Raw genomic sequence first — 23487 nt, forward strand, 5'->3', positions numbered from 1 at the left:
TTATAGTGACCGGACGTCGTAACAAAGAATCGTCCTTGTCGGTGACTCATTTAAGACCTTGTCCTAGGAATCAGGTCTCAAACAGGGATATAAGTCAAATCGATTACCCAAAAAGTATTAATAAAAAATCTGTTCTACTTATTTATCAAGATAGACTTCTTATTAACAGTATTACATAAGTCGTAAAGATATTTTTTTTCAGTGGACATAAACTTGCAATAACTTGCGAATGTGGCAGGTTAAAATTAGAAAATTTTCCATTTACCAATTTACCTTTACTATACTCTCCTACGATACTCTGCTAAAAAGTGTACATTTTGATTTTTATTTCCAATGTTATGGAGAGAACCAAAAAATCATGTAGATGATTGCTAATAGCGTAATAAATGTATCATCAGCGTCCAAGCTAGTTCCACGTACGAGTAGTGATCCATATCCAGTATATCTAGGTGTAAGTGAAAATGCCCAGCAAATTTTGACTACATCTCCGTTAACCAGTAATAGTAGTGAATTCGTCATGGAAGAACTGAGTGATTTTGTCGGTGGCTTGAGCTTATCGAAACAAAAGGCAGATGCCCCTTGTAAATCTATCCACAAGACATACTCCTGCCACCTCTTCACATCAAACTTGGCCTTATTAAGAACTTCGCGAAAGCGCTCCGGCTTTTCATGCTTTTCAGCATGAGTATCATTTCAATGCGTTGTTCACAGGTTTCTCTCAAGATTCATTTCCTGCATTTTCATCTTGATTTTTTGCTGAAAACTTAGACGATACGAGCGATGAGCAAGGAGAGCGATTACACATGGCGAAAATCCAGAGAAGATACCAAGGATTTTGGGATGATGTCATGATGAGGGAGTACTGGTAGACTCTAATATGTGAAACGGGTCCTTAAAATATACAAACGATTCAGTTCAACCTCTCTTCATTTGATTAAAACACGTTTTATAAGGTTATCTATGCAAACAAGCAGATAAGCATTTATTTTAACATTATTGGCATGAAAATGTATCGGTGTTTGTATATTGACAAAATCGATGTGTTTATTTTATTCTGCTGTATTTCATAAAACCGAGATCCAACGCAATGTTTATTCACAAAAGGTACAAAGTGCATCTCCTACATCAATATGCTCTTTATCTGCGTTCATCTACTTGTATTATCTGTACTATATAAAAATACTTAACTTTGGCGGGCTAAATTCAATATTCCATAATATAAGTGTTTGTAAATTACATTAAATCATTGGAAAATATTTTCTTCAACCCAAGTTCCGTTATTTGTGTCGTTCTGTACTTGTACTTCCGCATAAATACATGTATTGCATTAGCTAAAAGGAACTTTAATATATTAGTACTTTTGCAATTTTATTTAAATTATATTAATAATTTCATAATTTTGAAAACCATATTAATTTGTGTGTGTGTAATTTATTAATAATTTCATAGCGCCAAGATTACATTACACCTTCATTCAAAGACAAATCCGGTAACAATTTAAAAAAACACTTTTAAACTTTCCACATGGTATTTCCCACGAAGGTCGTTTTCGATGTAGTTGAAATACAACAGTGGCAAATTATATTCATGAACTGCTTAGGTGCGTTGGCCGCGCAAGTTCCGGTAATGTACATTTCGCCTTTTTCTCTTTGTGTCGCGCGGAATGGAATTCTTACGTCAACGCGTAATGTATGTATAAGTAATAAATGCTAAGTGAATACCGTGGCCTGTCGCATGTCGGACGCTCAACCAGTTAAGTTAACCCGTTCAGCTCCGGTCCCGCGGTCGTTTGAACGAGTGGTCGACGCACCGTCCGACCTTGTTTGGAATGCGATAGGACCGCGCTGAAGACGGCGACGTCGTCGTCTCACTAAAAAGTCAACCCGCAGCCTCACATCTTCGATTTTAAGAGCTTGCCCGAAAGTCACTTTTAGTTTCATCCCGTTTGTTTTCAACACATCAATTCATTTAAATTTTTTTCTTTCACGGTATATGAGCAAACGACATTAATTAAAATTTCTTTCTTACCGGAACATATAGACTACATCTAAACGCACCAGTAGAGTAATAGAACATATAAAGCAGGTTGAGTTAGATTATGTAAGAGCCTATTAGAAACAAGTGCAAAGTACGGAATTTCACTTTCAACAATTATCGCGAGGCCGAGCACGTTTTAGAACGGTCTTCCTTTCATCTGACTTATTCAAATCGCGTATCCGCGATTAAATACTTTGCGTTTGTACACACTGCCTGAAAACCGGACAGTTCGCGACATTTCATAAGCAAAATTCCGCCGATTCACTTTCACCCATCGACGTGCACACGTTTTACCCGTTTTCACTTTCAGTTGTCTCGATCAATTCTTCGCGTATCAGCTGATTACCACGTGTCCTCCACCACAAAACAAATCACCGGAAACGACATGCCGTCATTTTATTGACGTCATTTTCTTCGAAAAGATGTAGTTCCGAGATTTCATAAAGATTCGTTTTGTCGTATTAATGAAGCGGTGAGGAAATCCATTTACGGAAAAATTTCCTTGTTTTATAGAACCACTTAAAAACGCGAGAAAAGATTTTTACAGGATTCCATACAAAATCAAGGATACCGTGTGATATCCTAGCAAAACATATTTGCTGAGAGTTTTACGCGAAGCGGACGCCTAAAAAGGTTAACGGAATGCGCAGAAACAAATTAAGCCGACTTTTATTTATCTTTTATCTCTTATTGCGACCGCTTAATGGCTTCTCGAGATGGGAGTGTTGTTTTCATGCATGAAATACAAATTTAATAATGTATCCGAGGTATACGCATGATCGTCTTTTTGTCTTAAAAATTTAATTCCTGGAGATTAAACCAAGAGTTGTCGCTTATTAATTGTACGAAAACGAGTTTTGTAAGACTACATTTCTGATTTTTTTAAATATTAATTAAAATTGTACAGATATCTTGTAAATATCAACAGAAAATAACTACTTGAAGAATTAGTTTTTAAAAAATATTACATTTTTTATCTTACATGTTGGGTGGGTTCAATCTTCGTAAATAACACTTACCTAAAACAAAAAGAAAACATATTTTATTAATTTATCAATTATCAAAAGTGCTAATTGTGTATATTGTTTGAAAACGGTGGCGCCAAAAAGTGTTTAACATTCAAAAAAGAAAAAAGAATCACAAAGATAAATTCCAGGTAGGTACAAACGTAGGTTAGTTTTAGAAAGTTCACACCTTTTCTTTCCCTAAAAACCCGTGTAGATAACATTTCCTTGAAAATAACTAAAAATAAAGTCCAGCGTAGCCAAACTGTCTAAACTCAATTTCCCACTTAGTAACAAAAAATAATACATTTATCAAAATTTAAACATTACTCCAAATCGATTCTGATTCAAAGCAAATTCAGTAGTTATCCAATAAATTTCTTATCACTCCCTGGAATTTAGAACGAGCGACTTCCGTCTTCAACCTGAATTATAAACCAAAGTAAACAAGTAATACATTATTTATGCTTTGAAATTAAAAAAAAAAAAATAGTTACGACGCGACGGATGATATGTCATCGCAATAATGTACAATGACACGATTGCAAACAATAAGACAAGGCAAAGGCAAAGAGATTTGACACAAATTCCGCGGTCGGTCGCAACTCAAACCAACCGGCGCCGACCTTGTTAATTTATACTTAATTAAACGCACGATCGTGTTCAATTATTCCTCAAATTATCTCTTACGCAGGGTATTTAAGAAAAATTAAATTAAACCATTGTATTGTAGTACTATTTTACATTAAAAAATCGTGAGTAAAATGTACAATAAATAATAAAAATTTGATAAAACACATTTTTTTAAAGAGAATTCTAGGACACTTGTAAATTTATGAGATTTCTTGTTGATTAGGTTACAACCGCAAATAACCATATTGGATAATAACGAAACATATAAGGAACTTAAGCGGTGAACACGTTTGATGAATATTAAACTGTATGTCTAATCAAAACAGATTATATTATAATGTAACCATTAACTAACATGTAAGTAAAAGAAAACAATCTTTTTTTCTAAAAGAAAATGATAAAAAAATGTTTACCTACGAGAATGATATAGCACTTTATAAAATGTTTTTTTTTATGGTAGATATAACGTGTAGGTATTATTAAAAGGAACACAGGTAAAATCTACAGAGGACCCTATTGTATATCTTGGCTCTTTTAAGTATTTTGTCATGGGTACGTCCTCAATAAAATGCCATAAACGACAACAATGTTCCTTTAAACGGTATAAGAGAACCTGTTCGTTTTCTTTTTGAAACCAGAGCTTCTTTTATGGGGTTCCTCGTTTTGGAGAGTATCGCTTTAAACATTTGTAAAAACCTTAGAAAAAAATTTCACTTTATGGTTACGATATTTATAGAAGTATGTTTAGTTAGGTTTGTTTTTACATCACTAATAGCAGTTCAAATTTAAGATGTGGGTGATTATAGTTAAGTATAATGAGTTGTTTAGAAAATGGTTGGAGAGCAAACTGTTTCAGTACACTAATTATATCTTATCATTTCTTAAACAATATCACCAAATTTAAGGCTTTGTCATATAAATTTGTATTATTTAAGTTGCATAATTTTGGTACAACACTTTTAAATCTTAGGACTGGTTTGTGTTTAATATTTATACAGTAAAACCTCGATATAACGAACTAATAGATTTCAACATAGGTTTTGAAGTTCGTCAAGATGGCTAAATTCGAATCTAAACCTAGAATTAAGACTAGCATTAGAACTAACACTAGACCTAGAACTACAATCATTCGGGTTTAGTCGTCTTGAGGGACATACGACTAAACCAGAATGTTTCTAGTACTAGATATAGTGTTGAATCAATAAAAATATACAACAATCTAGCACTGAATAACAATTAAAACTAGAACAACCGTCCATGATTTAAACATCGTATAGACAACTCGGGGAATACCCCGATTTATCTTTGAACATGGAATAAATCAACTTGAGGAATATAAAACATTTCGTCCGTGATATCCGAAGTCCATTTTAACCTTTTAGTATTTTTTTAATTTATCATACAAGATGACGTATATTGTCGGTTTTTATTATTCACCACATTCTCCTAACACATTTGGTTTATAGTAATGTCCTCTCATTTTATCAATGTGCGGTTTAATTTCCGTTAAAAAAACGTTAATTTCTCGCAACCTAGTCGTTTACATTATATAATCAAACCTATTAAACATGTGACCATGTTTATAAATTCTTCCATTCATCATCAAACGAAATTGGGTAACGAATCAATCGAACTGAATCCCCATTCAGTTTTATATTTGCCTTCATTCTCTATTTTAAATACAGAACATCCAATTTTTTTATTTCTTTTGATGTTCGATTTCCTGTAGATATTTTTATTTTAATTAAATACGTGACTAAATTTATTTCTATTCCCCCTCATCAAATTGAAATTGCGTTCGCTATTAACGAATCAATTGCAAACGAACTCAATTCCCATTCAGTAGCGTATCTGCCCATAAAACAACCGACTCTACATTAACCTCATTTCTGCGTCGGCGGTCTGCTCGTATAAGCACGGCGATCGTTATTATTATTACATCGTCGGTTTGTCGATTAAATAAGGCGACTCCACGTGTACAAATACACATTAATTTGAATTACAAAAAGTCTCTTTAAACATTTCTCGTGTGCCGCTGCATTTTCTTTCACCAAATGCGTCGATACACCAATCCTCCACTCTGTCCACACACAGTCAAAGCGGAAAATATCACGGCCAGCCAAGTGACCTTACAATAGTTGGTTTGTTGGTTTCTACATGAAGAGAGCAACACGCGGAAAAAGGTATTCTCATTAGCATTTTGCGAACGCGGTCTATTGTCCAAACAAACTCAACGTCACGACGACGACGATACTCTCTACGTATACTTTGTTTCCGACCGTTGACGTGGCACAATGGGAATTGTCTTAATTGTAAGGAATGTTTCTTTCATTGAAACGCTTCGACCGCCTTGATTTATGGGTAGTGTAGATGTACCATCACCGACAGAAAACGTGCATTTGTCATTTGTCACCATCCATTGTATTATCCATATATTATCAACTTGTCAACTTGATAATGTATTCATAGAATTATTATTGTTTCTTTTCGCTTGCTATTATTATTACGCAAAATAGATATTAACATTTCGACAGTCGATTTATTTTTTATATATTGTCGACTTAATATTATTTCATTGTTTTATGTTTGAATGGTGTGTGAGGTTTTCTTCGTTTTGGTTAAATGGAACGTGTAGGAGTTTTGATGCTGACCTGTCGTTGTAAAAATAATGTGAGAAAATTCCATAAACAAAGCGTTGAGTGTGGGCATCTCAGCTGAACCCCTTGACAATTACATAAATGTCAATGAAAGCAGCACCACGCTTTTTTATTAGCTTTACATTAACTTTAATTACCGTTTTTTATTTTTCGCCGAGTTAAATGCGCACATCACAGAAAGTGTGCGTGTGGGACGAGCGCTGATAATAATGTTAAAATTTATCGCTCGCGTTGTACTTTTTTTTGTTCGATTATGATATTCGACCTCGAATTTTATCGAATCCTTCAATTACCCCATTCAGTTAGTTTTCTTGTAATAAGCTTAATTTTAAGTACTTAGATAATTTACATGATTAATAATTCTTAATCGAGGCCATAAAAACAATGTAAGTTTCGTATACAAGAGATGTCGAACTGGTTTCCCATCCACCTGTTGTAGTCCCCGCATTCTTGTTGCATTAATCATAAGTTGAAGTCGAAGAAGCGTGATTCAGTTTTTAGCTTTATCGCTTTTGCGTAACTATAACTTAATTGTGTAGTTTGTCATTCCTTTTTCCTCTTTAATGGAATTTTATACTGCCTATAATAATAATAATAAAAGCTTATAATATAACGTTCGGCGACAGACAAATTACACAATTCCTTTTCAAGCATTGGAATTCTATTATAATACCTAGAAACGACCTTTTCAACATAATTTGTTGCTTAGTGAAAGTTAAATCCAAAGTTATACTCGGAATACAATTAGACATAATAACATGAAATGTGTCTCCGAAATCGAATAAAACAATTTCAGATTTCACATTCATAATCTATGTAAACATTTAAATACGATTTATTAATTTCATTCTTACAAGAAAATCAGGTCATTCGGGAGATTTGGTACAATTATTATTGATTAAGTTTAAGCGGTTTCATACAATGATCAATAACCGAGAGGGAAACAGGTTAAGTACCAACAGTTTAATAGAAAGTAGTGATTTTACGTAAATTTACATCAACATCATCACGTGTTCATAAGACTAGCGTTTTTGATTTATCAAAAGCTTAATGTTCGGTATAGTTTTCACCAGAAAATTTCACCTGGGAGACCTATTAAAGTGAGAATATAATTTCTCCGGATTGTAAATTATAGTTGTAGTAAAAAACACATGGAGTGAGTGATGACATAAAAAAAAACTGGTTATTTCTCAATTAAGTTTCATAGACAATTTTGTGAGTAGTTAAAGAAACTTTTTCTATTTCAATTGTAATTAAAGAATAGTATGTTCTTAAACGAAACTGTTACGTTCGTTATTATTTGCAACAATAATAAATTGGTATTTGCAAAAGTTCAATTAGAACAAGAAATCTGACAATGCCGTTAAGCAATAATCTCTTCCAATAATCTATATTGCAAAACAACCTTCCACAAATATATTGTTTTTGATGAAGTTTATGACAATCATAAATTTGAATAACTCACATCACTTCACACCACTTCACTTGTACATACAAAAAGAGGCAGTTTTGAATGTTTTGTCACTGAAGACATGCTTTTTACTCAAGCTGATAAGGCAACCTCAGAAGACATTTCCAAATCTACAGAAACCCATGGCTAAACCACTTTAGTCAAATTAAAATGCATCATATAACGACAAAATATAATTTCGACCAGCCGTATAAGATCATGTCTAGCAGCAGGGAAGAATGGACGTAGGGTGAACCTCACCTCAAAAGAAGAACCCTGGCCTGATACACCGATGGTTCAAAGATCATCAGGAGTTGAAAAAGCCGCACTAAAATGCTCTTAAGCTTGGATACAACTGCTTTTAAGTTTCTTCCATAAACTTTTACACCGTTTTGAACCATGAGAAAGGACAGAAAGGGTGCAACATACAATATTCTGCATCAGAAATATTTTTCTGCCGTCTTCATCAGGTCTCTATCTTCGAGAAATCAGGTACATATCAGTAATTACCGGAAGTACTTGTAACTATATATTGTAAACTTTCTGTTAATTATGGTATGTTAAAAGACCACTGATTCTACTGATTTAGGAAAAACAGAGTTGTTCATAAATTCACTAAATGCAACCAAACCATAAACACCAAACAACCTAAAGACATCCTCCCAAACTTGCGAGATATTATTCCCAGTTCGATCTTAGAAAAGAAGTGTTGTGCCCATTAAACATATTTATTCGTTTGTGGATTGACACATTATAATTGATCATAGGTACTTTAATATTGACATACTCATGTTATTACTGTTATTTCTTACACATCGTAACTTAAATCTGCAACTATGCTCAGAAAAAAAAATTGCGTTCAGAATCCGTTTTCAGAGGTATTGGTACAAGGACAAATGCTAATATGGGCGTCGGCACATAGCGCCGGTTAAGCAAAATGTTAACAATAAAAGGATTATTGATCAAATCATATTTTTCTGAAATGAATTGAAAATATTAAGTCATTTTAATTCTGTGGTAACAAAATCAGCACCTTACAACTCCGGGCATGTTATGTATTAGCCAAAAGCCATAAATACAATTATGGCAACTTATTTTCAAAATTTTTCTTTGCAAAACACTGGGGAATTCGAATTGGTTTTGTTTGTGCGAGGTAATAAGCTGCGGTAAAGGCTTTAATGGTTAATATGACAAAAATTCTTAATAGATAGATTAGATGTCACATTTTTTGAAGTAGATTACTCGGCTGTGTTACTTTACTCGAGTTTTCTTTCACCTATTGGCGACAAAAGTACAGTTAGTTCATTGGAGACGAGAGCGTTCTCGCATCCAGATCGGTCAGACGGTCAAACCCTGAGGCCGTGACTTCATCGGCTTCTCCATCATGTGAAACTATGCCTCGTTCTCATCGGAACCGCCGACTGTCCTAAATGTATACTTCCTCTCAACCACAGTCAGTCGGTCATACGCATACGCTGCCGTTTCGCCGCCGTCGACATAAACCTAATTTGAATAATATCATGATCGTGATAAAATAAGTAGCACACGATTTAGTAGATACATTTTCCATTAAAAGATTATAAATCTATTTCGAAAAAAACGATTACTTTCCTCATTACGAAGAAGACAAAACACATCAACGTCAGTTATACTGCCAATTAACTATACGATAAATAAATGTTAATCGTTAAAGGTAATTATGGAATACCAGAAACTAATTGTAATAATTGAGGTGTACAGATACGGGTTGAAGAATTTAAAAAAAGACAAGAAAAATGTTTGATTCGAGTGACTCGAGAGAGCGCCGGAGTCGTTTATCGTCAATTTTCGCAATAATTTAATCTGCGTTCACCCTTATCGGAATCCAGATACGGGTACGCGGTTTTGTTACGAGAACTAACGAGAATAATTAATATTTGCCATCGGAGACGCAGCAACGCGTTGCCGCCGTGACATAATAATAACAGTTAATAGGGTAAACGGCTGCCGGCGGAATTAGCGCGATAGCAAAGTCATTATTTCCCGTCCCGTAAACGAGAAAAAAACGTAATTGTGAATGCGATCTTTCAAGTGCAATCCGGCCACTCGTCAGGTACATACGTGTAATGGTCTAAAAATAAAACCTGTGGGAAAGGAAATGTTTACAATACGGCAGAAATCGTCAACCTGGCCTTGTATGACTAACTGCCACACGAAAGAGACGTTATTTTACCATCGTGTGTGTGACTTAATCTTGCATTTTTATGTTTCACAATTTTCGAAAGACTTTGAGTAATATCCCAGAAAAACCAAGTTGTTGCGAGATTTAGAGAAACAAAACAGAAAATTAATGAAAAGTAGGACGTGTGGAAATATTGAAATCAACAAGATAAAATCTATCAAATTTATTTTTAAGAAAAATTCTGAATCATATACGCTAAAATAAAAAGTTATCCTATATGTCAGCTATATATTTAGATGATAAAAATTAAATTTTTTTAGTTTTATTTTTGGAACTATGATATTTCTGAAAATAATATTTTAAACATATTTTTGAATTATATTTTAGTTAAAGATTATATGACATCATATGATTAGAATGTTATAAGTACACACGTATGCGTGAGTCACATATCGAACAAAATAAATAGGTAGGCTTTTGATAAGAATATTTAAAATAAAACAAAAACGTGCCCTGTAACATAACCAAAAAGCAATATCAATTTAAATAAAAATAAAGCAAACTATTATCAATTATACTGATTATTGTCTATATCTGCTGTTTCCTGGAATGTATAAAATGATTCACTACTGCTTTGTGAACTAATAATTCATTAAAACATAAAAATAATTTTTTGTTTACGAAAAGTGTTACTTTATCACACATTCGTTTTAGCTAAAAAGAAGGCTATAAAGCGATAAAATGTGATTCAAGATATGTTTTGTTCAAGTTGGGTTAAAGAACAAAATATATATAAACAATTACAAAAATGGCAGAACAACGGGAAATATTTAAAGGTGTGAAGTTCAATTTTAACACCTTTAAGTTTACAATTTCGGGGTATTTAACCTTTTTTCAAGTAATTCAATACAATTCATGGGTAAACATTTACTTAAAATGAGGGATAAATTCATCGGAAAACTCGGAAATAATTAACAACCAAAGATATGTTTGAGTGTTAATAGATTGTGCTAACTCCTAAATTGTAATTCGTGATCTGAAAATTTTCACCTATTACACCATATGTGCACATTTATGAGCAAAGAATATGTGAGGTAGAATCTTTCTTAAGCATACCTTTGATATCACTTTTCTTTAGATTACGCTGAAGATACTGAGCTTTATGATTCTTAAAATAAATTAAATAAAATTAATATAGTTATAATTTTTATGTCACATACATGTTGCAGCTCACAGAAATTAACGTGTTTACTTGGATTTACCATATATGTATATTATATTTTTATAAAGCTTGGTGTTTCTCTATCAAATGATTTTATTTTCCTAATCGAGCAAAAGTCAGGTGTTTCATAAGAAATAATTACTCGACTTTGAGAATAAAATGTAGATAATTTATGCCACTATCAGTGTTAAAATGCAATATCCACCAGATAATTCGAAACAATCAGTGCCGGATTAACGATAACTACTTTTCAATTGTCAAAAGAGATACATCATTAGTTTTTTCATCACTCAATGGGTTTCTTTTATGTCATTTCGCTCTTTCTAAAGCAGAAAATGATCTGTCACTTCTAGCACTTGATGATAATTTTTTTTCTCTGATGAACTTCAACAGATTTCTGCGATATATATTATGATATGGGAATATTTATAACGGATATATTCGTGAAATAAACTATAATCTAGATCATTTGGACTCGTTCTTGAAGTATTTAATTAAGGCAATTAAAATCTCCGAATTCGAATACAGACCCAACATCATACATACATCAGTATATATACGTTGTCGTTTCAATTCCAAGACAATATTATCAACCAATCATATCATTTCGACCACTAAATTCAACTTCGCCTTCTTTACTTTCATCAAAGTGGTTTTCCTAGATTTTCATCGTTTGATATCTAACGTGTATGTCAGCGAGGTTGTAAGTTCTTGACCATATTTGAGAAGTGAATCATATAAATGAATAGGTTATATGTTGTGGAATCCCGAAGCGTACGCATACACTGTGCGTTTTAGTTTGAATTTAAGCCTAACTTGTTCAATTGTGTAATATCGCTATTAAACGTACAACATTTTTGTATAACTATATACTTAAGTGGAGAAGTTATAATGTTATCTTTAAAGTGTGTTTCGAATAAGTTACACATTTCTTAATTTATATTTCTTAATGTTGCCACATCTATGTACTTAGTTTCAGGATAATATATACTTTTTTGATGCTATATCTAAACTTTTCTCAATTCATCCGTAAATGATTTAGCACATCCAAACCTTTTTGCTTTCATTACGACTTATTTATAGAATTTTGTCCTTTTTATCATGATACATTCAAATATGTACAGTTTGTTTTTTGACATTTTTTAGAACAATTCATCACACATCTAATAGTCAACGGTAATTGTCTTCTCATTCCATGCTTCTACATTCTCCCAATTATTTCTGTAATTTTGTAACACATTTATCCTGATTTCTATAATCTGCTACTTTAACTCTATGTTTGAATCTTATAAACCTTCAACGACGCTCCCATTCCTGATGATGTATGCTTATCATCTCATCACTCTCTTTGTCAAAAATCTCCTGCTGTATTGTCTAAATACCTATATTTGCAACATTCTTTAACATGTCTAAACTTGTGCGCGACAAAAGTGTATTTTGCGAACGCCGCGTGTTGTTGCCGCGTTATGTTTGGACACATCTTTAAAAATATTTAAAAAAAAATAACCAAATAAATTGACTTTCAACAATTTATTTATTATTATTAATATATACAATTATGCATTAAATTAATATAGCCTTTGAATTACAGTGGATATCATATGGTAGCTGAATAACATAGCAGTATTCGAAATGACAAAACAAAGGGACCAAACGACTATTGAACTGAGAAAATTAATGATTCAACAGTCCCAGGAAAAGAAACCAGTGTGAAAGATCGCAAAAATTGAGGATAGCAGTTATTCTGCAATCCATGACTAAAAGACGCTTCAATATCAATAATTAGGCGGTGACCAAATCAGCGACATTTAGTACGAAAAATAAAGGATTATCCTAAAGCAGGAAAGTAGGAAAGAAGGCATTGTGTAAACCATCAAGAATATCATGATGTAGATATAATAAGCTATACAGGTGTTGCTGTAAGTCGTGGCATAATATGAATCACAAGTTAAGAAATATTTAAACATTTTCTCAAATATTTTCAATATGGTTTGTCTTAGAAAGATTAAAGTTGGGCAATGTTATTAGATCACTTTTGTAAAAATGTAACCACGGGATCAATGCTATACAGGTGTTCACAAAGGTTATTTCCTTAAATATTTTTATTATGTCTTAAACCCATAAAGTTTCTAACTTTTTTGGAGTTATTCGCAAAAAAATACTATCTCGTTTTTACAATATTTTCATTAATCGTAGGCGGCCATGAAAACAAATTGTAAATAAAGTAGTAAAACAACTGTCAAATTGTTACGTACGTTTTTTTTTGTTTTCATAGGCACCTACGATTAATGAAAACAATACAGAGATATATATCATATTGGTGGTATCGTCGTGTTTCGAATCGAGAAAAACATCTCTGAGGTCGCGAACGCAATACGACACTGTCCAGAGAAAGTAGGGTATTGGATGGAATTGTTGAGATAAATAGAAAATGCACGGCGGGCGGACGAGCGAAAAGAGAGAATAAGAGATTTGGCAACGTCGTGAAGATTTCTCGTTACCTACCCAATAAATGACCGAAATTCCAAGATCTTTTTAATCGTTAATTAATTTCATTTCCACCTAAATCAACCCGCAGATAAGATTAATCTGAAGCGTTTAAAATGAATTACTATCTAATCTCCTATATTCAATAAGTAAAAAAAACGGTGGTAGACGGTTTTAAAATAAAATGTGACTGTTTGACAATGAATTTGCTCAATAACACAGATTAAAAAAGCTTACCTTGCAAATACAGTATCCTCGACGTCGTAAACATCGGAAATGGAAGAGTTCCTTTTTACTGAACGTAATTCGTCGTCTGAAAGGCACAAAAGTCCTTCGCCGTTGGCCCTATCCTCGAGCATTTTCATTGATTCCAATTAAAATTGTGCAATGTTTTTAAAATATTGATCACAACTACTACTTGTCAAGAAAGAACACGAATAGTACGATCGTCGTTTGTTCCGTACACAGCCAGCTGTCTGTCGTCTGTCCGTTGAAAGTTTTAAAGGTTATGTCGTTGGGACGACGCTCGTTCTGTCGGTTGATCCGTTTACGTATTTCTTTCACAAATTAATTCGTGGAATTTTTATTTTAAACGAAATGCACACGCAGAATGTTCGCAACTTACATATTTGAGGATAAAGACACTCGCGAAGGCCTTTCGGCGTGGAATACTGCTGAAAACATGGGATATCGCCTACAAAATCAAGCCGTAGTGACAACGCCAAGGCTTGCTATGCACTGAAGGCCAGATCTACCTCCGTTGATCCCAACGGTACGCATGCTTCCTCCTCTACTTGCATTGTTCCAGCCCGAGGAAGGGGACACTTTCAAAAAGAAAAAAAAACTTTTTTTCACTACATCGCCATCTATTGATCAACTTTTAAACTAATATATTATTAAATTCGTATTTAAAATGTTTCATTTATAAAAATTATTTATTAACAATTAATTATTTTTTTTGTTATTATTACGTAAATAATAATAAAAATCGAAATTATAATTTTTTTAATTTTTAAGTTTATACAACCCAAATACCGCCATCTATAATATTCAAAATTTATCACAAAAAATTTGAAACAAGGTTTGACAATGTCACTTAACTTTTAAAAATTACATCTATTGGGATTAAAATCTATTAAAATTGATTATTTGAATTGAAATATGTATCAGAAGAAATGTAACAATGAAATCCTCTAAATAAAATAACATCGTTTATATAACCCAAATAACGCCGTTACCAAAATCTCAAAATTAACTAAAACGTAAATACCTTTTCAAATAATATTACTATAACATATTAATTATTAATAGTAAAAAATTACTAATAGAATTATTATATAACGTTGTTAAAACAACATAATAAACTATGTTGTTTTAATTAGTCAAATTTGATACAACATAACCTCAACTGTCATCGCCCTTAACCTACAAAAATATCAATTTATTTTCTTTTTAGCTCGAATTAAAACTTTAAACGATGGGTAACAAACAAGAAGAGGTTGAATTCGATTGGATTACCCTACATGATCAAATGGGGTTAATGGGTACTGAAACAACTAAGGATAAATTCATCCGGAAAATGAAGGAAAATCCTTTCGTTCCTATTGGTAAAATTGCCACAAAACCTTGTTAATTCGGTACACAGAGTTTCTGTTGCCTTTATTTCTTTGTTTATTCATAAAGTTTATTATATAAATACAATTTTATTTATTGCATAGGATGTTTGGCTACAACGGCTGCTTTGGGTTATGGAATTTGGAGCTTTAGTAGTGGAAATACAAAAATGTCACAGATGATGATGAGAACAAGAGTGGCTGCGCAAGGATTTACTATTGTTGCATTATTGGTTGGACTTGGATTAAGTATTAAAGATAAAAAGTGAAATATGAAATGTTATTAGTAATAAATATTAGTAATAAAAACAATTTTGTTTGTACATATGTAACTTAGAGTAATAGAATATAAATATTTAGAATCTTCTTTCATATTATTTTATAATTCGAACGAGTCTATATTAGGAGCTTTTGACATAGAGGTGACAAAACCACCTTTAGAAGTATTAATCTGGCACTAGAATCTTAAAGAGTGCCATTGGTCATCACAGGCTGGATAAAAACAATGCTAGCAAGCTGAGTTGTTCAGGCTAAGGCGAAAGGTCACGCAGTACAGACAGCTGTGGTTGGTTTACAGATCCTGGGCTGTTTTTCTGATCTCTGAATGAACTGTAAATTGTGGGGATATACAAAGGACCCTCTGGGGCCTAAGTGTTTTGAAAGAATTCACCCCCACATGAAACTATATACATCATTTTATAAGGATTATAAAAAGTACAAATTTATAAATAACAAACATTTATTTCGGGAATGTCTCAATCGTTACACAAAATTTCCAAAATTAAATACTCGCGCATATAAATAACATTGATAATGCACGTTCAGCCAGATTTGTTATGCGATAACTTACGCAAATAAAAAAAATCTCTTCCAACTAAAAAAATAAAAAAAGAACGTTACCATTAAAACTGCGCGGTTATTAATTACCATTTCGTATTCCCTAAATATTAAACGACCATATAGATAATCATAATATAATATTATTTCGATGACTAGACTTTTTAAAATCACAATAACACATGACATAAAAAAAACCTGGGAAAAAATTACACTTATATAAATCATTTTCGCTTAGAAAAAAATCTCAAGAATAACATTCATACAATTTGCCCATTTTTTTTACTTACAATTAATTTGGTAACGGTACAAAGTACACAAAGTATAAGTTATTTATGTAATAAAATGTTTTAAATCTCTGCTTTTTTAAGATTGTTTTAACAATATACAAAAAAATCTTAGGAAAAAGACAAACGTTTCTATAAATAAAGAAAAAAGTTACTTCTAAAAGAACATTAACAGAGGTCAATCATCAAATTTAAGCCTTATTTTAATTTTTTTTAATGATCAAAGAAGTTATTGTCAAATTTAATATAGTTAAATAGATATAATAACCTCAATACGAAAATATATGCGAACAAGAAATAATTTAAAACAAATTTAAAAACTTTACTCAATGCCAAATGTATTGGTTTCTTCCACTGCCAGTAACAATTTTTCGTATAAAACTTCGGAAGTCGGATAAGGTGGTAAATCTAAACGATTAAAACATGTATGCGCTCTGGGTAAGCTATTTGGTTTACCCCATTTTTCTATACAGAATTTTCTAGGTCCTATTGAGCCTCTTAAAGCTGAAAAACCTTCGTAAGGGATGCTTGATGTTCCAGTTACGAATTGAAGCAACCTTAATCTCTGTTCATTTGTAAATCTAAATAACAAATAATAATAAAGTATAATTTAAAGGTTAATTTTAATCAAAGCAAAATTATTTTACCTTTCAATAGCTTGCCAAAACCAAACTACAACGGGATGTTGATCATGATATCCTCCGCGGTATTCAGTGTTTTGCCTCCAATCTGATAGATCTATTTCGGCTGTTCCAGCCATGACTAGTTCAAGCTCTTGAGCATCAAAAACGCTCACTAAACGCGGATCGACGACTTCATAGAAGCCGCGCACTAAAGATTCAGTTTGTTCGGCAACGCCACGTTCCAATCTCCATCTAACTATTCTTTCTAAATATTCCTATAAAAAAATTGAACAACGTAAATAAATTAATGAAATAAAAAAAAGTTAATGTAAAAAGAAAAATAAATTGCAATCAAATTATGTCAAGGTGTATTGATTATCTTTTAAACGAAGGTTTCTTTTTTTGTTAATTTTCAAGGATTTTACTTTTATTAGATTTGAGGAAAAATTTACCTTTTTATTTTTTTCAGTAACAGGAACATTTCTTCCGCCAGGTTTTAATTCTCTTTCGAGTACTTGCCCAAAAACTTCTTCAGTAACAGCAAATGTAAGTTCTAATTCTCCTTGCCCAGTTACATCGTGATCTTTGATCCATTGTAACGATTGATGAAATTCGAAATCTAAACTTTCTAAATCCGATAAAGCTACTGGTAATCTTAAGAGAGCTTTATAAAATGGTCGTGTAAAAAATGCATCTAAGAGATATTGGTGGACTAAAGCCAAACCTAATACTCTCCCACTAAAACGAAACCTAAAAAAATATATTTATTAATAATACGAAGTATTGATATAGAATGGTAATTTTTTACCAATCATGGTAGTTATCTACAAAAGCGGACATCGGTGATACTTGGACGGTATAAGTGTCATTGGCCGAATACTCAAATAGTCCATAATAAGGATTAAAAAGCTCGCGAGATAACAAAAAGAAGAATTCCCTTGAAGGTCCCCCATAATCCAAGCCTTCTTCGTTATCCCAAACAACGCAAAGTTTACCTTTTTGAAGTTCTTTTTTATTCGCGGACATAATTTTTCTAAACGCGTCTTCTAATAGGTGTTCACGTCTAATATTTAATCTAAAATTTGTTTAGATATTTAGCATCTTTAAATTTATTAAAATTTAAAGTTCTTACTTAAACTTTCCTGGTCCTTGCCCATATCCTTTGCTTTCTAATTTGCGATAAAAATTTCTGAGTTTCGTTTCAAAGTCACGCCTATGCGGAGCAGGTGCTCGATGTCTTCCTAAACCAGGTGACGCCACTGGGGATGCTTGTGGAGAACTTCTGTTATTTTGACCTGTATTCGTTGAAGTAACAGCAGGAACGTATGACATAATTTCCTGCTCAAATAAACTGCAAAAAAATAAAAAATGATTTATTTAAAAAATTTTAATTCGAAATTAGTTTCTTTTTCCTAGTTATTGTTCTTGATGACCTTAATAATATCCACCAGGTGTAACCAGCAATTTTCATAAAAAATAATAACGGAATAAAACCCAGGGTTACCTTACAACATTTGAAACCTTTAACCTTGACTTTGTGGTGCATCTCGATTATAAACTTGTCATTTACAATGACAAATATTTTGTGTTGAAAAACAAGAAGTTATTCGGTGAGTGTTCATTGAAATGACTAATAGTGAATTTATCATAGAATTCTAGAACATTTATTAGAAATAAACGTTCTTAAACTAAAAGTTAAGTTATATCAAAGGAAATTTAACAAAATTTTTGGTTAAAAGAAATAAAAAGAAAATGTTAAACTAGAACTAACTAGTCTAACGCTGAATAATAATTAAAACTAGAGCTAACACTACCACTAGAACTAACGCTAGACCTAGTTCTAGTTTCAGTTTTAGTTTAATGAAAAATATATAACAATCTAATGCTGAATAACAACTGATATTAGAACTGACAATAGCATTAGAACTAACACTAAATCTAGAACTAGAATCATTCGGATTTAACCGTCTTAAGAGACTAGCTAGAGAAATTAATTTTTTAAGATGAATTTATTTTGAGATAATTCTTTTTAACTGGAGCGAACGGAAATGCGTCCTTCGCTAAAAGAAAGTGGTTCGCGATTTTCGAAAATCACACCGTGAGTATCGCCACGGTATTTGCACATTGTTCTAAACAATTAGCCCGTTAATTGTATTCTCATTATTTTTATAAAAGTACTTTCACGTCCGCGAAGATTGAAACTGTAAGTAACGTAACACCGTTTTAAATTAAATTTACTTTTATTTTTTGACTATAATATAGATTTATATATTATTTTAACTTGCATTTCGTGGTTTTATTTAGATAAAAATCTATAAAACGGTACTTTTTTCTTAGTACATTTTCAACGCACCATTTCTTTTTATCTTATGCATAAAATCGTTACTAGCTTAGAAAAAACGCTTCTAAGAAAGTGTCCGAAAGGATTTTTATCTGATTAGAAACAATTTCTTTTCTTAAGAAATCTCTAAGTTAAAATCTAAATTTATCCTTTACCAAAAATATGAAAAGCCCCACGCGTGGTTATTTTTATACTTGTACCACCTTTTAATTTTTGTATTTAAGGGCCAAAATGTCGCACGGGGATCGAAGAGAAAGCTAATAGTGCTATAATTAACTACCGGTTACGATTGAAGAAATCTAGATTTTGGCCAGGATATAAGTTATTTGCAATGCAAAAGCGGCCGGACAATGAGAAAGAGGTCGATAAATAGTTAAATCCCGTTGATTATGTATTCAAGAATCAGCAAACGTTACACCAGAAACCGTAACGTACGTATAATAACGCAAAAATTGTTTTACTAAAGAATTTTACTCCGTATTCTTCGCCACTTAAATTTCACAAAACGTTTTGCAGAAAATATGCTTGTGCGTTTTGTACGTTTCTAGTTTAGAATTAAATTTTTAAAGTTCCAACTGTGTTTATATAGTTTAAATCTTTCTTTCAACTGTTCTTAAAAAGATTATTTTTTCTTTGAGATTCACAAATAAATAAATATCGTTGTTTGAGGATGTGACTAATTCTAATCTTCATGCAGGATAAGTTATTCGATAACAACCCATCTTTGTATAAATATTTAACATAAAATAAAAATAAACTTCAAAAAGAAAAAAATAACAATCGTAGGTATTGATAATATATTAATTAAGGTTATTCTAAGAATAAATATAAAGAATGTATTAAAATATACGTTAAATTGGTCATCATTGAAATATTCGACATAAAGAATTTTGGTTTGTATGTTTATAAAATATAACGAGTGTTATATCAGAACTACAACATTAAAAACATCAAAACCGAAACTGTGTCACACCCGTTACAAATTTAAAGAAGTAATGTCAAACCCAGAGTTACATTATTTGGCAGAAACAGAGATTTGGAATAACGAAGCGAACTGAAATTGTAGCTAACTAGATGAAATGACTAATAGACCAAACAATACTGTATACAAAACAAATCTTTGTATTTCTCCTCTTCCACCTGAGCACGCCGTTCTTGTTTATCCATATTTCTATTTCTACCCTCCAACTCTTTCCACACACCCTTTCCTCTTACTTCTTTGTATTTCCTTGTTGAGTACTCTACTCTTATATAATTCCTTCTTAAATCCTCTTAATCTCTCCTTCTTAATCTCTAATATTCCCTTCTTTCTTGTTGTCCATATTCCCCCAGTCCAGTCTTAAACTCCCTTTGACACTTTCCCAAAATCTTAAAGTAGCTTCTCCATCCATCTTGTCATTTAAGTCTTCTCTCACTATGTATCCCAGAATCTCCCTGCTCAACCCCAAAACTCACCTCCAATATCTTTACTGGATCTCTTCCACCATTTGTGTTCCCCAAGATTTTTGCTCCATACATTATCACGTTCTTCACCTATCCATCAAACATTATTTTCCGCTTGCTCAAATCTTTTCGAAATTCGTTCCCCCAGCTCCATATCTGGCCTAATAATCAACTTGCTTTCCTAACTTTCTGCTTAATATGAGCCCCCACAAAATTATCCGCTCGCATGGTAAAATCTATAAATTTCTCCTTTCCCCATCTCCCGTCTTTGCAGATTTTTAAAATTTTTGTCCTTAACGCTAACATTGTTATGACAGATTTCTGATACAATTTGAATTTACTTGGGTAAACAGCAAAGTCGAAATCTAAACGGCAAAGCATATTTGGATGTGTGGGAAAAAATGTCAATGAAGCCCACGAAAATGTTTTGGATACAGAAGGAAATATCCTACTTGATGAGGTTGAGTTATATTTTTCAACATGAGATAGATAATGTATTTCGAAATAAATGGAGAGGACAAAGAGGACCTATAGAATGTCCAGCAAGATTGATAAATTTCCAGATATCCAGAAATTGAGATATACATATTGTTAATGTAAAATAATTAATGAACACTAAAAATACCTCTTCAGTCATGGTGCCATAGTTGTTGCCATTGGTTGCCGCTTTACGTTTTGAAATCAATAAAATCATCTTGTTGAAATGACATAAAATATTAAGTTTGCACTTTCAAATGATATATGTTCGCTGCCGATTTCGATACAATATGTTCATCCTCAGGATATTCAACAATATCAATGGTAACGTTTATAACAATATTATATGAGATGTTCAAAATAATCAGATATCTCGTTATTATGGTTTTCGCTATCGATTTCTATTACAATCATACTCAAGGGAAGCCGAATTTTTAACAAAACTATCTCTGTGTATTATCTACAATACATATTTATGTACTAATATTTTAAATGTAACGTTACGGGTGTTGACTTTGTGGCTTTTCAATCTGAAATGTGGTTTATCTGCATAAATAATAATATTATCAACCGGAAATGATAAATTACAAAAAAAACATTTTTCTTTTTCTTCATCAATAATTTAATTTAATGTCCATTTTATTAGTACCTTTTTAATTATTTCTGAAAATTACTTTTTATATCATTTTAATTAAAATGATAAACCGTTTATGAAATGTGTTTACAAACAATATAGATTGAATAATGTCGATTCTATCAAATCAAGGTTTTATAGTCCTATTTAGAAGAGGCCAAAACTGGACGTTAAATTTTGTTTAATAAGGAGATAACGGGTTTCCATTTAGTCTGAATACCATTCTTATCTTTTAATGGAAGAAGCTTTGTATAAGAGTTAGTTATTAATTAATTAATGTTTAACCTTAATTTTATTAAAACTAGGATTTATTTGTATTCTTCATGATTATTCGTTTGGATTTTTTTTTTGTTATGAATAAAATGTTGCAAAAATATTTCTTACAAAAAAGAAATCGAAATAAAAAACCTTGAGAGGTATACATGTTCGAAATTAATGAAATTAATCTAGATTTCTCCGTACATATTAGTCTTATTACTTTTCTTTTTATTACGGCCCATAAAGTATTAATTGGTACCAATAAAAATCGAAATAACCGTTCAGATTAGATAAAAATTGATTTTTTTTAATTTACTTACTATTAAAAGAAAATAAAATAAAAACTTACAGACTAAAAATCACGCTGATTGTCTTCGTTACGATACCCATTTTTTAATTTATTTTTTATTTAAACAATTTAAATCCATAAACAAATGTTAATTAAGGAATAAATAATCACTCTAAATAATCCACAAAACTTATTAATAGAAGGTTCCCATTTTTTCTTAATTTCAAACGAATCTAATTAATTAAATTCACATTTTTGTTTTTTCTTTAATTCACATAAAGTTATAAGTAACGTTTCAACGTTGCGATACAATTCTATTTCGACGTTTTACGTTCACGTGCCATCACAATACTGTGGAAGCGGTATCGTGCGAACTGTTTAACATCCCCCAAGTTGGTTGAGTGAGCAAAAGTTGTGTAGTGGGAGGAAGAGACACCGCAAATAACGTTCAAATACACACACTCATCCCATGTGTAAGTCAAGCGGAGCAGAAAAGCTCTATATATTTCATCGTCTAAGTCCTCGTTAAATGTTGTCTTATTGTATTTACTTTAAATAATGGAAAAGATTATCTCAGATACTAAGAAATTGTAACATTTCTCCTTATTTGTATCTATTTTTCAAGATAAATGTTTTACTATTGATAAGATACTTTTTATTGCATACATATATTTACTTATTATGAAAAATAGAAGTAGTAAAAAAATTATGTTACGTTATGTTTTTCAGTAAAACTTTATTCGGTAAATGTAGGGTAGATTGACAACTAAGCTGGTAATTCCGCTTGTTCTAAATAACTAAAATTCTTAGCAGCTAAAAATAACTCTGAAGATAAAAAATACTTATCAAAATGTTTAAAGAACGAAAAACATCGCATTTAACTTTATAATAACAAGACCGAACTTGTCTCGAAATAAAATCAACAAACCATCATTTCAATGTTAATAACTTTACAAATAACAGACAATTTGTCGAATTCACGGTTAATAACAAACAAAGCGGCCGCACAAAAAAATGTTACGTTGACTCATAAC

At 31.8% G+C, this 23487-nt stretch overlaps 3 protein-coding genes across 9 annotated transcripts in view; 1 reads left to right on the forward strand and 2 right to left on the reverse strand.

Annotated features, from left to right (window-relative positions):
* LOC111426841 (Death-associated protein kinase related) overlaps nucleotides 1-14437 on the reverse strand; it is a 49712-nt gene extending 35275 nt beyond the window's left edge. For both annotated transcript variants that reach the window (XM_023061644.2, XM_071194147.1), the window contains exon 1: nucleotides 13889-14437. In XM_023061644.2, the coding sequence (XP_022917412.2) occupies nucleotides 13889-14016 (128 nt within the window). In that variant the 5' untranslated portion in view covers nucleotides 14017-14437. The remainder of the gene's footprint in view (nucleotides 1-13888) is intronic.
* A 310-nt stretch (nucleotides 14438-14747) lies between these two features.
* Nucleotides 14748-15631, forward strand: LOC111426870 (HIG1 domain family member 2A, mitochondrial). The gene is made up of 3 exons (XM_023061694.2): nucleotides 14748-14913; nucleotides 15108-15258; nucleotides 15370-15631. The coding sequence occupies exons 2-3, from the start codon at nucleotides 15129-15131 to the stop codon at nucleotides 15531-15533; spliced, it is 294 nt and encodes a 97-aa protein (XP_022917462.1). The 5' UTR covers nucleotides 14748-14913; nucleotides 15108-15128; the 3' UTR covers nucleotides 15534-15631.
* A 354-nt stretch (nucleotides 15632-15985) lies between these two features.
* Nucleotides 15986-23487, reverse strand: part of LOC111426848 (Hecw ubiquitin protein ligase) — a 34721-nt gene continuing 27219 nt past the window's right edge. For 5 of the 6 annotated variants that reach the window (XM_023061659.2, XM_023061658.2, XM_023061661.2 and 2 more), the window contains 5 exons: nucleotides 18144-18362; nucleotides 17820-18086; nucleotides 17464-17761; nucleotides 17036-17286; nucleotides 15986-16969 (listed from right to left, as the gene is read on the reverse strand). In XM_023061659.2, coding sequence (XP_022917427.1) covers nucleotides 16711-16969; nucleotides 17036-17286; nucleotides 17464-17761; nucleotides 17820-18086; nucleotides 18144-18362 — 1294 coding nt within the window. In that variant the 3' untranslated portion in view covers nucleotides 15986-16710. Of the gene's footprint in view, nucleotides 16970-17035; nucleotides 17287-17463; nucleotides 17762-17819; nucleotides 18087-18143; nucleotides 18363-22513; nucleotides 23111-23487 lie in introns of those variants that run through there. The other variant, XM_023061663.2, reaches the window with a different exon arrangement.

The sequence above is a fragment of the Onthophagus taurus genome, chromosome 2, assembly GCF_036711975.1.
Source record: "Onthophagus taurus isolate NC chromosome 2, IU_Otau_3.0, whole genome shotgun sequence".
Taxonomy (NCBI): domain Eukaryota; kingdom Metazoa; phylum Arthropoda; class Insecta; order Coleoptera; family Scarabaeidae; genus Onthophagus; species Onthophagus taurus.

Coding starts and splice junctions, on each gene's coding strand:
- LOC111426870 (XM_023061694.2), top strand. CDS start 15,129: ATGGGTAACAAACAAGAAGAGGTTGAATTCGATTGGATTACCCTACAT. Junction 15,259..15,369: donor AAATCCTTTCGTTCCTATTG/GTAAAATTGCCA, acceptor TTTATTGCATAG/GATGTTTGGCTACAACGGCT.